At 41.5% G+C, this 16,117-nt stretch overlaps 1 protein-coding gene across 1 annotated transcript in view; it reads left to right on the top strand.

The window, feature by feature from the left end:
* The window catches only part of ACOT12 (acyl-CoA thioesterase 12), a 36,666-nt gene that overhangs the window by 18,663 nt on the left and 1,886 nt on the right, over positions 1-16,117 (top strand). Inside the window, exons 7-13 of the mRNA XM_065656968.1 lie at positions 404-523; positions 1,903-2,053; positions 3,804-3,859; positions 4,248-4,308; positions 5,761-5,844; positions 12,424-12,557; positions 15,676-15,804. Coding sequence (XP_065513040.1) covers positions 404-523; positions 1,903-2,053; positions 3,804-3,859; positions 4,248-4,308; positions 5,761-5,844; positions 12,424-12,557; positions 15,676-15,804 — 735 coding nt within the window. The remainder of the gene's footprint in view (positions 1-403; positions 524-1,902; positions 2,054-3,803; positions 3,860-4,247; positions 4,309-5,760; positions 5,845-12,423; positions 12,558-15,675; positions 15,805-16,117) is intronic.

Genomic DNA, 16,117 nt, shown 5'->3' with positions numbered 1-16,117 from the left:
TGGCATTTTTACATATTAAGCAATATCCTACTCCCCATGCAGTCATACAGAAACTAATGAAACTCTGTGAAGTAAGTGGTTACTCTGTAGATAAGGGATTCGTGGTCTGGCTCCAAAAGGTGGTAATATCAAGCAGTGAGAATTAATTAGTCAGTGTTTGTAAAACGTGTTGAAAATGAAACAGCATGATATAAGTGGTATTATGTTTGAAACTTGAATTATGTGCTGTTGTAGCTTAACATGTTATATGTATTTCAGTGGGTCATGGAATAAGTTGGTGTAATATAGTTATCTTCCAGGTTGTGCAGACCTCGTTGCTCTAGTTACTCACTTCAGACCTAACAAAGGAGGTTCTTTGACACAACCGTATGTTTTGGCCTGTCTTTCTTGTTTTATTTTTCAGCCGCCTTTGTCGTTCATACCCCATCTTGAAATCAGTCAATATGTTTAAATTCTGGGGACCATCTGTGGTGGGTGACCGCCTTGTCTTCAATGCAATTGTGAACAATACATTTCAAAATAGGTAAAGCTCCTCGTCTGCTTGTCTTCCTTGACTTCTCCAGCACCAGCATAGCTGCGTGTTTGAGGCTTCAGCTATAAGTAGGATTTGCATTATTGAATTAATTATTTTTTAGATGGAGCTTTGAGTGATATATCCCTCCAAGACTATCTGACTGTTTGTGCTTTACTTTTATCAGTGAAATTTTGAAAACATTTATTCTCTGACTTGATCACTCTCAATTTAAAGATCATTTGTAACCAAATCCCAATCCTGAAAATGCAGACCATGAATACTGTGAAATTCAGGGATTTTCAAGGGGTGAGTTGGTCCCACAGCTTTGACACCTCAGAAGGGGCCAGCTTGCTGCTAGGATCTTCTTGTCTTGGCATCTGCTGACAGATCTGGATTCTGTTTGTTGCTGGTTACTGGCAAAATTCACACTTCATTTTGTTTATTTCTTCCCACTGTTGGTTTGGGTGTACGCGGGGGTGATGCTTTGCCAGTTGCAGTTTGGAATAAATAACTACAGCCAATGCTGAAATTTTATCTTTATTTGAGTATATGGTCACTCTAAGCATAAAATGTAGATTTTGACACGCTGAACGTCTGCTGCTGGAATTTAGTGCTGTGGCTACTAGCACCAATCTAGCACAGATCCTGCCTGCTAATGTCTGCTCTCTCTTTCTCTCTCCTGTGTATGCACTATCTCCTCTGCAGTTTTAGGGCTACTGTTGTGTTTCCCTCACAGAGAATGACTCTCCTCTGACCTCTGGCAAAGGGACAGCACCTCTCTCCTAGGCTATTCCCCCACCTGCAGGAATGGTGCTTTGGGCCAACAGACCCTCTGGTTTTGCCAGTGGCATGACGTGACTTAATGTGGAGCCCCGTTCCAGTGGGAGGACTTGTTCGGAAGTTGCAAGAGGTGTAGCAGGACAAGCCACAAGAAGGCAGAAGCTAAAGTAATTCCTCCTCCAAATTTTGTACACAGGGCAAATGTTATGCTGGCATTGCTGTTCTGTGGCTGCTTTTCTTTGTAGGTGTATTTGGTCCCAGCAGAATGCCAGCAGGGCATGAATTACCTTCATACTATGCTTCTGCTGAATGTCAAATCAGTATAATCCTGTTCACTTCTGCTGTCTGTGTGCTTACTGGTGTTCATATTTTGCTACTTAGCACATTTTTTGCTCTCCTTATTAATGCCGTTTATCTAATGCTACCTTTTATTTTATTTATGAAATATGTCTGCCCAAACTGAGTAATTTATTTTGTATGCCACAGAATGCATTTGAGTCAGGCTTTCTGCACACAGGAAGGTGTACGGCAGCCCTTTTTAGTATCTCTCAGGACTGCTTCTGCATCACTTGTGGTAGTTCAATAATAAATTTAAACTTTGATTTCAGTGTGGAGGTTGGTGTCCGTGTTGAGGCTTATAACTGTGAAGAATGGATCGAGGACCAAGCACGGCATATTAACAGCGCATTTCTCATTTTTAACGCTGTAAATGACAAAGGACAGCTGCTCACCTTCCCCAAAATCAAACCTACTACAAAGGTCAGCTCTCATCCTCAGGAGGAGGATAAATGCACACATGAGATTGTGTGGTCCAACCCAGCACGCTGCATGTCTCACAGCCAGCTACTATAACCTTGCTGGGAAAGCAAGAATTAAATAGGGCTGTGCACTGAAATGCATCTTCTTGCAGAACAGAAAACCTCTAATTGAAGTGTTTGCCTTTGAGTGAGAGATTTGTCATTGTTAACTTCAGTCATCCAAAACAGAGAGGTGTAGTGGAGGGTAGTTGTCATTAGACATTCTGTAGTTAGTTCATGACCAGGCAAATCAGGTTTCTGCCCATTTTTGCGCCTGTCTGTATATGTCTTGTGCAATCTCCACTGACTGTGGATGAAACTCCTAACTGTTCAGTGAATAAAGTTGTTTTTATAAACCTTTAATGAAGATGAGAAATAGAGTTAATAAAGAAGTCTGTAGGAATCAAATCCCATTGGATGGGTGGACTTTCTAGTTCCTTTGACATGGAGATGTCAGCATATGTTTCCCTGAAAGCGGTTCATGAAAAACTCCAACCATTTTGAATATTTATTGTTTAATTATTTGCTGTGATTGCACCTGTCAGTAACCTTAATGCTCCAATTACGAGACTTTTAGAGAACCAGCATAGACAGAAATTAAACAATTATTTAACATCAGTGAACTTATATTTTATAGGGGGGCAACTGGACAAATAAATCAAGGTGTCCTATGTACTAGGTGAGGCAGTAAGGTTCACTCCTGCCCATTACAGGCTGTTCCAAGAGGAAAAACTGACTCTTCCTCTTGAAGAAAAAAAAAAAAAAAAAAATCCATAGCAGCTTCGCTTCAGTCAAAAACAGTGCTTCCCTTAAAGACCTGCCCAGGGGGCCATCCACAAGCTAAGTTTTGCTATAAGAGCATATACACCCATTCCTTCAGAGTAAAGCAAACAAATTGGGAAAATCATTATGTGCTCAAGGTAGTTTAAACTTTCAAGTGACAGCTGGTATGGCAGTGCACTACAAAACTGTAAGAGATGCCTTCAAAAAATATTATTTAGTCTTTGGTTTAAAGGTGGCTGAAACACACTACTCTGGAAATTCTTTTTATTCCAGAAGTCACAGGTTGTCTCTTAAAAACAGAGAAAAATTAGGTTTTTCCAAATGGCATATCCTTCAAGATAACAAGTTCTACTGACCTTTAATGCAGTTTGGTGTGGTGTATGCTCTTGGGTCACTTATGTGCTTAAAAAAAAAAAAAAATCCACCCTGACAGAGTAATAATAAGGGAAGGGAAAGACCTGGCACCTTGAGGAGCAGATCACATCCATTTGCACAGTGCTTGCTCTGTGTCCCAGGTCCATGTGCACTAAGACAGGAATTCTTCCATGCTTCCTTCATGCTTTGAACATCAGGTGATGATGAATTGGATAAATGGTTTATGTGGTGGGTGGCACATGTAGAAATAATAGAGTATGTGTTGTGCACTTCTCAACTGCTACTGGTTTAGGTCCAAAAAGCTCTAGGGTGTGCTGCTGTGGTACAACTTTTTTGTTGGATTGTTTTTACAAATTTAAGGGAATATTGTCAAGTCAAAACCAAACCACTGACTCAGGTTACCTGGGAAAAGTCCAGTGTACAGGGTATAATTATTTATTTGTAATACATCTCTGTATTTGTCTGTCTGTAAGAAACAGTTTTTAGTTGGCTTTTTGTTAAAGTAAGTCATACAATAATAATATGTGTTACTGTCTGATTTCCTTTTTATAAAGGATGGTATGAGGCGATACCATGGAGCTATTGCCAGAAGGAGAATTCGACTAGCCAGGTATAGTTGGGTTACAAGGAGAATTTGATTTGGAAAACTTCTAATTTATCCTCTAAAAAGTCATAATTTGTTAAGTTGTCAAAATCTCCTCAAACTTAGCTGTTGCATTTCTTAACTTTCCAAATAATTTTCCCTGAGTTGTATTGAAATTATCAGAAGCTGTTCATCTCAAAAATAGTTGTTGCTGTCTAGGTTATTTTGTTTCCCTGTCCCTCTTGGGAAGAAAAAGGAGTTATTGCAAACCTGTCTTGCAACTAAAAATTGATAGCGTATCTTCAAAGTACTTAGAAGACACTTAACCCTATAAAAGTGATTTTTTCTAGCATATTTAGAAGAAAGTGTAAAGAATCAGTTCATGCTATTATTTTTCTTTTGAACTTTGCTTTAGAAAATGTATGCTGTCTGCTAAAGAAGACAAACCTTCTGACCCCTGGGAGAGAAGCAACCAGGTAATCTGTAGATTGTTTCCTGTTGTATGCCTGCATAATATGATGTATTTTTAATCTTTTTGGGTGTGTAAACCAGTTGTACAAGCCATCTCAGTTTCCAAAGTGGACCTTCTGTACTTAAGTGTTACAATAAGAATGGAAGAATGGATAAATGCGTAATAAGATGAAAGGTTTTTTTTCTTCTTAAAAAAGAGAGTAGATGCTTCACTATTGATTTAAAAGTAAGTTCAATACAAAACATGAAAAATAAGATGGAATCTGTTAACAAGTGGTCCCTTAAGCAGCCAAGCCATAAGGTTTCCTGCAGGTTTATATGCCAGTGTCCCCAGCTTTTAAAAAGCTGAATTCTTTTGTAGAGGAACTAGTCTGTGGGTTTTTTCCTTTATCCAGCCACTGACTTTCTGAAAAATTTTTGGGGGGAGTCCATTTAGTAAATGCTGAAAGTGGTGGGAGAGACATGGCAATACCAACAGACAGATGAACAGTGAAATGGTATAAACTTTGTTTCTGTGGGAAACAGAGGTGAAAACATATGTTAATTCCTAGATACTCTGCATCAAGTGGCTTGGACATGCTAGGCCATAGAATATGCCTGTGTCATGAAATGAATGTGAATTTAGGTGAATTTATACACATTTTAAGTGTTGTTTCAGTGTCAATTTTTTCTGGTTAAATTTTCATTGCATTTAAGATCTCAGTGTCTCCCAGAAATTGTACTGAGTCTTCTTCCATTGCATGAAAAAAAAAAAAAAGTTGAGAATTATAATGCAGGAAGTGATTTGCTGTTAACACTGGCACCTCCAGTGTCTGAAGCAGCACTTCTTTTCTGCAAAGCAATATGTATAAATATGCACACAATGATAAAAATGGCTTACTTAGATTTATTCAATATTAAACTAAAATCTGTCATTAAGACTCTAAAGCTGTATTCTCTTGATACAGTGCTTAAATGAGAACTCCATCCACTGTAGTCAACCATAAATAATGAATATATTTGCACTTCTCTGCTCTGAGCCTGCTGTGTAGAGCAATTGCAAAGATAGACCACAGCTTGATAGCAATGAAGAGGTTAATTTTCTAGTAGATATTAATTACTTAGGAGGAAGATGGACAAAACTATTAATTTAGTGGTTAGAGAGGTTACCTGCATTATCTCTCTGGTGGTCACAGTTTTCCTGCACTGCTTTATAATTGGAGAAGCTCAAAGTAGTATTTTGTTGTTGTTTAATTAGAGTTGTTTTGCCAACAGCCATGTGAGCACATAATCTAGTTATTGAAAGGATTTAATTCGGAAACTACTGAACTGTGTTTTCTGGAAGGAAACACTTATGGAAAAATGCACATTTGTTTGCGATTGAAGGGTAATGATAGAAAAAGAGCATCTCATTTCTGCAATGGTTAGTGAAATGTACCTTTACCTCTCCATTTTCAGAAATGTATTTTACGTTTCAGGCATATGTGAGTTACAGCAATGTGGCTGCACTGACACACCTAGCAGCAAAACCAGGATGGGAAATAACCAGTACACTGGATGATGTAAGTGCATAACTTTGGAATAGCTACATTGCCTCTTCAGTCATGTTTTACCATAAGAGGTGGGCAGAGAAAAGCAACGTTTTACATTTGTAAATAAATACTTTGGCTTGGCAGTGTTTGGCTTTAGTGTGGCTGGGGTTGAAAACCAAAACTCCCAGAGTTTCCCTGAAATGTCGCAAAGCAACCTCTGTTTGTCCAAGGTGCTGTGCAACCTAAAAATGCCATGGAATTCTTCTAAGATGGTCTGAATGGCTGGTGAATGTAGGGCTTGAGATCCCTAAAGGGCAGGCTTGCCAGCAGCTGATCAGTTGTGCTCATTGAGCAAAACACAGGAGAGTGTAAAAACTCAAACACGCATCTCTTTTGTGTGAGTGAGCTGTTTTCTTTGCCACAACTGACATGCTTCCGTGGGCTTGCCAAATTGTTTGGCTCCAGTGAAACACCAAAGCTGGACATCTTTTTTAGGCAGTACTGTTGACTCTCTGCAGGGCTTCTCATGTCACTGTGATAAGCAAAATGTGTGCAGCAGTCTGTAATATACTGATTTATCTAGCATTGTGGCATGCGAGATTTTTCTAAGTAGCAGGCATTATCTTGTGATAGTTGCAGGTGGACACTGCCAGTCGGCACGTGGCAGAAATTCATGTACCGTATTTTTAAGTCTCTGTTCTTTCAGAAGAACATTTGACTTTTCTTTTTCTATGCACGTTTTTTCCTTTTTGATATATTTCTTTCTGCCCTTTTTCTATTAAAAGATTAGAAAAGTCTGAAAGCAACGCACCTCTCCGTTCATTGATCAGTGTTATAAGCTCAAAATCAGTAAAGAATCTCATGTAAGCCACTTTCAAGATAGGAATATGCTGTTAAGAAAACCAGTAGTGAGATAATTTAGCTGGGAAAACAGTTTTAAGCTAGTCACAATGCAGGTTTTCCAGACTATGAAGAGACATCCATTAAGGTTTGATTTCTGAAACGTGGCTAGTGACTGGCAAATTAGTTTAAGATCATGTAGATTCAGAGATGTTTGGGGACAATAAAAGATCTTTACAATATTTTAGTCTGACCTCCTGCCTGTCACAGGTTATGAAACTTCACTACCTGATTCTTGCACCTAGTCAATAGACTAATTGAGTAGGAGCATATATTAATCATAAGGAATTCCAGTGATGCCACACCTGCCAGTTCCATGTGTAGGTTGTTCCAGCGGTTAATATTAATAACTTCCAGTAAAGACTCTCGTGCCAATTAAATGGCAGATAGCATCCGTGCTGGAAAAGGCAAACTTGAACAGTCAGACTGAAACATTGAGTGTTATTTTCAAACCTCTGCTAAGACTCTGTTATTATCCATGCAGAACTTCCTTTCTGTATCCACTGAGACTGCCACAATCTCAGTTTCTTTCCTAACACTAAATGCTTGAAACCTGTAATAGAAGCAGCACCAAATATTGTGAGGAAATTTCTTCATACCAAAAAAACCAAAACCCATGCACGTTTTGGATGACATTTTAAACAGCATGATGTTACTTCTCCATCTCAGCAAGCCACCAGGTACATTCCAGTATTGCTGGAGTCTGGAACTTTCTCTCTTTTGTTATAGAATTATTTTTGTTTGTTTGTCCATGCTGCATGTATTGGTATAGATGCACTTCAGATGGGCTATTGATCCTGCCACCTTTTTGAGGGGAGAAGGCTTAATTCCTATGTGACCATTCTTGGGCGCTCACATGGTTTCTAACACATCTATAACCCTTGTGTCTTTGCAACCACATGGCTCTCCAACCCCTGCCGCCACTGAGATAGCAGACTGAAGGACCTCGTTAGCACCCCATTCCCTGAACGCTGTCATGCCGCTCTTGGGTTTATCTCTGGTGAGCCTGATTTTCTCCCCTTCCCCCCTCAAATCTAGTGTAAAGCTCTCTCAATGAGCCCTGCTAACTCCTGCCCAAGGATCCTTTTCCCCCTTTCAGACAGGTGCGCCCCATTTGTCACTAGTAGACCAGGTATCACGTAAACCAACCCATGATCAAAAAACCCAAAATTCTGCCAGTGACACTAGTCCCATAGCCAGGTGTTGATCTGCTGGGTCTTCCTGTATCTTCCCTTATTGCTCCCTGCAACTGGGGGAACTGAGGAGAATACTATTTGTACCACTCATCCCAAGGCCCTGAAGTGGATTTTGGTTGCCCTCTGATTGCCCATTGTAGTATCTTTGCTGCCTACCTGAAAAATTAGTAGCAGATAATAATCTGAGGGCTGTAGCAGGGCAGGAAGTTTTCACATCTTTAACGCTGGCCCCAGGGTGGCAGCAGACTTCTCTAGGAAGTGGGTCCAATCTGGATATTGGGCCTCCTCTTCCCTTCAGAAGGGAGTCTCCTATGACAACAACCCATCTTTTTTTCTTTATAGCAGCAGTTTTGATGGAGGCTGTTGACGAATTTAACCTTTGTGGCACCTCTGACTTAGCTGAACCATCTTCATCATCCTCAATATTGTTGCTTGGTTCCACTTGCAGAGCCTCATACCTGTTGTGCAAGGGAACCTAGGAAGGTGGGGTAGTCACAGCAGAGACCCTCCTTCTGCGCTGGGCATGAACATGCTGCCATTGCCCCTTATCCCTCCATTACTATGTTCCGCCATGCAGAGGGAGGACATATCATGTGCCCTGTCTACCTGCTGGGCCTGTCCCAGGGAAGGTTGGGTGTGACTCCAATGGTCTATCTCTCTCTCGCACTCCCTGATACTCCTCCCAGAGCTCTGTCACTAAGCAGAGGAGCCTCTCCCTGTGGCTGTTCTTGCTGCTGCCATCCAGTATGGGTGTAAGAGCAGGGCTCAGCCTGCAGCCTGACACTTGGCTGGCAGCATCTTCCCACTGGATCTGGGTTTGGGCAGCTGCATCACTTGTGGTGGGTGCTGACCTTATGGAAGCCATGACTTTCTGCCAGGTGGATACCATTGCTCCCTGGTTGAGCTGGCAGAGCTTCCGCACCCTTCCTGTGCACCCTTCCATGCGAACTGCCGCACCACACTCTGTTTGCCCACCCTCGTCACTGGCACTCTCTGGGCTGCTTTTTATTGGCGTGGGGGTGGTGACCATTGCCCTGGCAATGCCCAGGTCTTGTCAGTGTCTCCTGCAAGAGTTGATGGCTCCTGGCAGGTCTCTCTGCTGCCCTGGCATTTCCCTGCTCAGGAAAACCCTCACTGTGCCAGGATCTGCCACTTCGCTGCAAACTGGGTTGGCTCCAGAGCAGCTCTGCTTGGCGACTGACCGAGTACTTGACCTTCTCTGATAGACAAGCATAGCAGCATCTTCACTCAAACAGATCTCTTCAGTGTCCACAGAATGGTTTCTTGGGGAGAGGCTGAAAGAACAAACAGTGGGAATCAGGTAGTAGTGCTGATCAGTGCTTTGCCTGAAGGCAGTCCTACTATGGGAGAGAAGACTGTCAAAGGCTTTAGACTGAACTGTATTTTTGGGAGGAAATATTCTAGTAGGTAGGTTTTGCAAAGCAGCATCTGCTTCTCTATATGTAGAGGTTTTGTTCCTTTTTCCCCATGTCACAGTTTAAGCCCAGCTAGCAATCAAAATCATTATAGCTGCTCACTCACTCTTCCCATCCCCCAAGTTGGGGAGAGAATCAAAAGGGAAGGGAGAAACTCATAGATTGAGATAAACACAGTTTAATAAAACAAAATAATAGTAATATACCACTACTACTACTAATAGTATATGTAAATCGGAAAATAGAATATAAGGTAAAATACATTCAACATACTTCTCCATGAACTCCATCCACATCGAGCAGCCAGTCGCAGGAAGCAGCACCTGGTCCCAACAGCCCGTCCCGGAGCAACAAAAGAGAAAAGACAGAAAGGCCCAGAGGCCTCTGCAAAATGGCAGGATGGCAAAAGGCCAAACTAAAGGAAGCTCCCAAATGGAACTCAGCTGAAACAGAGCAGCACCAGAACAGGTCTCCATCCCTCTAGGCAGAAAACCCAACTCTCACTAAATATGAAGCATGACGTTAATGGGATGGAATATTCTCACTGATCAGTCTGGATGTCAGTCAAGATCTGCCCCATCCATGCCCCACTTCCCAGCCACCTCACACCTGTGGGCAGAGCTCAGAACGTCCTTTGCTCCCAGACAACAACTAAGATAACAGCAAGCTCTTACATTCTCTTTGTTCCAACTCAAAGACACTGGAAAGTCCCTTGAAGAAAAACCATTAACTCTGTCCTGGGGTGTTATATTCTTGTTCTCAAACTAAATCCAAACAACAACTGTGCTAGCCGCAAAAAAGAAAAGTTTCTAACTGCATGAAGAAAATGAACTCACTTTCTCAAACCAGAACACCCTGGAACTAGAAAGATCCCAAGGTGATTGACAGTTTTTGAAGGTATAAAGTGGCGCTGTGAGCTCTTTGACATAGAGCCACAAGACTTGTAGGCCTACAGTAATAACTTGTCCTTGCCAATGTTCACTTAGCAGAGACACGTTTCAACAGCTGCACCTCCTACTTCATTTTGTGATTTTCAAGAGTAGAAGACTCCCAAGACAACATAATTTCTCTTCTCTGCCTTAGAGGAATTTTGATCTGTGCATCTTGGTGCTGGTTTCTTTACTTCAGCAAGATTGCTGGATTATGTTGGGGTTTTTTTCCTATTCCAAAACATAAAAATGTGAAAACATACAAAATCTATGTTGTACAAATGCTCTGTAAACCCAATGATTGTTAATTTTAGATATAGCAAAAAGAGCAACAGAGATGAAGCTCATTAATTTTGTATCACTTGGGAATTAAAATCTGTATAAACTTTATAGGATTTGAGAAGCAAATGTGTACATCAGATTGAAGTTTGGGAATAAAGTCCACTAATTCTAAACGTTCTCTTCCACTCATCTTGTTCCATTATACAGTGTTTATGGAACACACCAAGCCTTTCTTTTGCAAGGGCTGTGTGCACATTGTCACGTGCAGGTTACTCCTTTTGAATTCTCTGTGTTAGGTTCAGGCCTACAACTAGATATAGACCCAAAATAATCAAGATAGATACTGCAGGTGTGGGAAAAGAGTAGCAAAACTATGTTTTGAAATATTTTTTCAATAAATTGTTAACTCCAGGTGCTCTGCTTCACAGTAAAGAAACAGAGGAGGGGGAAAAAAAGATATTTTGGAAAGAGAAATGTTGAGTCATTTTAGGGGAAGAGGGCGTAGGCCAATATGTGACTTATTTGCGTGGCTGAAGGGAGCTGAAGTAGTTGAACTCTTAATGATTACTAATTAAAGACAAGCTACTGGACTGCATATGTTGGAGAGGTGGATCAGGGAGGTAATCCACATATTATTCCAAATCATCTGTCTTAAAGCTTCAAAAGTGCTTCTGTAAAAATCTGGTCCCCTTTGGATGTCTCTAGATAAGCCCCCAAAGCTGCAATGTGCAGGCTTGCTGGGTACGTTCCAAAAGTCTGATGGCAGGGAGGGCAGTTGCTTGGCTTACTTTATTTTGCTGAAGTCTTTGTTGCCCCACACATACATCTCGCGTACCCTGTTTCCCCAAAAATAAGACCTAACCTGAAAATAAGCCCTAGTTACAGTTCATTTAAAAAGTCAATTTAAATAGTGTCCAGGTAGCTATGCATGTAAAAAAGTAGTAAGTTTTGGAGCAAAAATTAATGTAAGACTCTGTCTTATTTTCGGGGAAACAGGGTAGTGTGGCCTTACTCCAGCTTGCTCCTGCTCACCAGTGCCACATCCAATGGATTCTACTCTGTAGTTTCAAATTTCTGCAAAGCTTTAAGTAACCATCACCTTTAAATACTTTACATAAACCTACCTTAATAAAGTTTCTTCCATTTCTTCCTAATAAATCGCGTGTTACCTTTCCTTGCTCTCCCATATTTATGCTGTATTTCTGCAACTTGACCTGGCTCTAGGGGTTAAAAAAATGGTAGAATTCTGGACAACTACTGACCTGCCTAGGTTTAAAAAGTCCAATCTACTGTCACTGATTACTGATGCAAAATTCAGAAAAAGAACTGCACGATGTCCTCACGCTGCCTTGTTAGCTTTTGGAGTCAGTGAACTGAGGCCTCTATGAGGAAACTTTCTCTACAAGGTTGAGAAGAGGCTTTTACCTTCATTCCAATAGTATCTCCTGTTGTTTATGGAATGGTGACATCTGTGTGTTCCTGACAAAAGAAAAATACACTGAAAACCTCAAATTTTTCCCAGGCACATGCCATGTGAAAAGTATTTAGATAATATATATACATAGTGTGAGTAAGAGGTCATACTGGTCTCTGGTTTATCAATCTCCACTTGCAAACTAATTCAGCCATCCCTAACCAGATGTAATTAAAATTGTGTGATGTCACTATGCCATCAGTGTATTTGGTTTTACCTTGTGCTATACTGTAATGTAAAATTAATCTTGAATACTCATCTGCCTTTCATAGGTCAGATATCGTTTCATATGTACTCCTGAGAAAATCTGCTTAAGACCTAAATGTGTAAAATTTGTGTTAAAATACTTATAGTAATCATTCTGTTTTTAACATGTTGTTCACTTGTTCTAGGTAAAAATATGGACTCATGAGGAAGGTGATGTGTTGTCACTCAAAGTTGAAATGCAAGTGAAGATACCGTCACACCTAGCTTTCTCCCTTTTGTCTGACTTCACACTTCGCCAACAATGGGACAAGCATTTCTTGTAAGAACTTACCTGAATTACTGAATGCCTTCTTTGTCTCTGTCTACTCTGCCGGAGGCTGTCCTGAGGAGCCCCGTACCCCTGAGGCCCCAGAGGAAGGCAGGGCAATGGAGGAGTCTGCCTCAGTTGATGAGGACTGGGTTAGGGAGCAATTAAGCAATCTGGACATCCATAAATCCATGGGTCCAGATGGGATGCACCCGAGGGTGCTGAGGGGTGCTGAGGGAGCTGGCTGAAGTCATTGCTGGACCGCTCTCCATCATCTTTGCCAAGTCTTGGGAAACGGGAGAGGTGCCTGAGGACTGGAGGAAAGCAAATATCACTCCGGTCTTCAAAAAGGGCAAGAAGGAGGACCCGGGCAACTATAGACCGGTCAGCCTCACCTCCATCCCTGGGAAAGTGATGGAACACCTTATCCTTGGTGCCATCTTAAGACATATCAAGGATAAGAGGGTCATCAGGGACAGTCAACATGGCTTCACCAAGGGGAAGTCGTGTTTGACCAACCTCATAGCCTTTTATGAAGACGTAACAAGGTGGATTGACGATGGCAGAGCAGTGGATGTGGTCTACCTTGACTTCAGCAAAGCATTTGACACCGTCTCCCACAGCATCCTCACAGCAAAACTGAGGAAGAGTGGACTGGATGATCGGGTAGTGAGGTGGACTGCAAACTGGCTGAAGGAGAGAAGCCAGAGAGTTGTGATCAATGGGGCGGAGTCTGGTTGGAGGCCTGTATCTAGTGGAGTGCCTCAAGGGTCAGTTCTGGGACCAATACTGTTCAATATATTCATCAATGACTTGGATGAGGGAATTGAGTGTACTATCAGCAAGTTTGCTGATGACACCAAGCTGGGAGGAGTGGCTGACACGCCAGAGGGCTGTGCTGCCATCCAGCGAGACCTGGACAGGCTGGAGAGTTGGGCGGGGAAAAATTTAATGAAATATAACAAGGGGAAATGTAGAGTCTTGCATCTGGGCAGGAACAACCCCAGGTTCCAGTACAGGTTGGGGAATGACCTATTAGAGAGCAGTGTAGGGGAAAGAGACCTGGGGGTCCTGGTGGACAGCAGGATGACCATGAGCCAGCACTGTGCCCTTGTGGCCAAGAAGGCCAATGGCATCCTGGGGTGTATTAGAAGGGGGGTGGTTAGTAGGTCCAGAGAGGTTCTCCTTCCCCTCTACTCTGCCCTGGTGAGACCTCATCTGGAATATTGTGTCCAGTTCTGGGCCCCTCAGTTCAAGAAGGACAGGGAACTGCTGGAGAGAGTCCAGCGCAGGGCCACAAAGATGATTAAGGGAGTGGAGCATCTCCCTTATGAGGAAAGGCTGAGGGAGCTGGGTCTCTTTAGCTTGGAGAAGAGGAGACTGAGGGGTGACCTCATTAATGTTTATAAATATATAAAGGGTGGGTGTCACGAGGATGGAGCTAGGCTCTTCTCGGTGACAACCAACAGTAAGACAAGGGGTAATGGGTCCAAGCTGGAACACAAGAGGTTCCACTTAAATGTGAGAAGAAACTTCTTCTCAGTGAGGGTGACAGAACACTGGAACAGGCTGCCCAGGGGGGTTGTGGATTCTCCTTCTCTGGAGACATTCAAAACCCGCCTGGACGCCTTCCTGTGTAACCTCACCTAAGTTTTCCTGCTCTGGCAGGGGGATTGGACTAGATGATCTTTTGAGGTCCCTTCCAATCCCTAACATTCTGTGATTCTGTGATTCTGTGATTCTTTAAGACTGTTGGAATCCACTGACAACTAACCTTTTCCAATACAAATGTTTTTTGAGATGTTGACACTTTCCTACCTAATTAAGAAGAAGTTGCTGTAAGAAGTTGACATTAAAGATTCATTAGTCAAAGTATGGATTGGAGTTTTTTTGCCTTAAAAATGAAAATTAATTTCTCCTTAGTCTGATTTTAAAATATTATTTTCCTGGACTGTCAAAAGAGACAGCTGGGGCAGAGGTTACCCTTTTCTAAAATGAACCCATTCTAAAATGTCGATGCCTGGACATACCTATGTTAAAAGGCTTAACCTGAGTATGTTGCACATAACTTGAGGCAGATATATTATGCAGGTATTATGCAGGCTCTTCATGTTTGTGTCGTTTGGGACACTGATGCTCAGCTTCACCGTACAGTCAACGTGAGAAATCAAGAAATGGGGTTCCTCAAAATTTATATTTTAAGAAAAGTAACATCTTGTAAAGTGTATCGGAATTAGAATGTGTTTCAGAACTACTGTAAAAGGCATATGAGGTTCTTTTATTTGTCTTATATTGTGTAGAATAATGACTAGCAACAAATGAATTTATATAATACAGATTTGATTTGGTGAATATTCTCTTAAAGGAGAAGCTTTTTCAGTTAGTCATTCTATCCTAAAATATTTTTATCTGAGGGGGAAAGTGGAAGCTTAGGGATATTTGAAAATTTACAATCTCTGCTGAATTTATGGCTTGTTACAAATGAAATCTGAAGAAATATTGTGGTGATTTTCCATATCTACAGCCAAAATCTCAGATTTCTTATGACTACCATGAAGCCTAGTTGACTGATCCAAATGGTGCTGAGGCAGTAGAAGCTGAAATTAAATAAATCAGTTACTGCCAGTGTAAAGGAAAATTCTAACTTTTTTTTTTTTTGTAGTGAAAACTCAGATAGTGGTCCATTCTTCCAAGACAGTGGGTGTGTCCTGGCCAGGTGGCACCACCTGAATGGAGTAGAACACAACTTCGAATAAAATTTTGCAAATATTTCCTGACTGTCCTGTGGCTGTCAGATGGACAATGTTTGGTCGTTCAGCAAGTGTTATGGTAGGCAAGCTGATGTCATTCCAAACAGGAATCAACAGTATGCAAAAGATATGCTTTTAAGGCATTGCTCCAGCACCTTGCAGCACTTTCTAACGATTTTGTGGGACAGAGAGGTGGTGTCAGATGAGGTGTTGCAGAAAACCTCAGTTTTTCACTCTGTGTTCCTCTCACTTCCTTGCTGCCTGAAGATGAAAACCGTAGGCTTAATGCTAGGATGGAATATATGCTTGTACTGTGTTTTTCTTAAGAGATGCTGTTGCATACATCCATGTCTGCATGTGTGTGTTAAATGTATTTGCAGAACTTGTGAGGTCCTACAGGCTGTGAATGAAGATGAGAAAATATATTATGTTACATCTCCACCCGTAACTGGCCATAAACCCAGAGACTTTGTGATTCTTGTGTCTCAAAGGCAACCCTGTAAGCCAAGGTGAGTATGCAATTTCAAGTTCAACTCTGAGCACTTTTGATTACCATTGACCTTTATCTGGGCCTGTCATTGGGTGATGAAGACAATATTTTATTTTTTGAGAAATTAGATTAGTAGCTGATTTAAAATACAGTATGTTGATGCCTGAGTTTGCACAACGAGATTTGTTTTGCAACGTGAAGGTGCAATTAAATAAATTCAGAGCATCACATGTTTGTAGTGTAGTCCAGTATTGCTTCTTTGATACTCTTTAGGACTGGCCTATCATGAAGGGGAATAGGCCAGAATTCCAAACAGGCAATTAAAAAAAATG

Source organism: Caloenas nicobarica, chromosome Z (assembly GCF_036013445.1).
Source record: "Caloenas nicobarica isolate bCalNic1 chromosome Z, bCalNic1.hap1, whole genome shotgun sequence".
Taxonomy (NCBI): Eukaryota; Metazoa; Chordata; class Aves; order Columbiformes; family Columbidae; genus Caloenas; species Caloenas nicobarica.
Note: the sequence above shows the minus strand (reverse complement) of the source record. Positions and strands in the feature narration are given on the sequence as shown.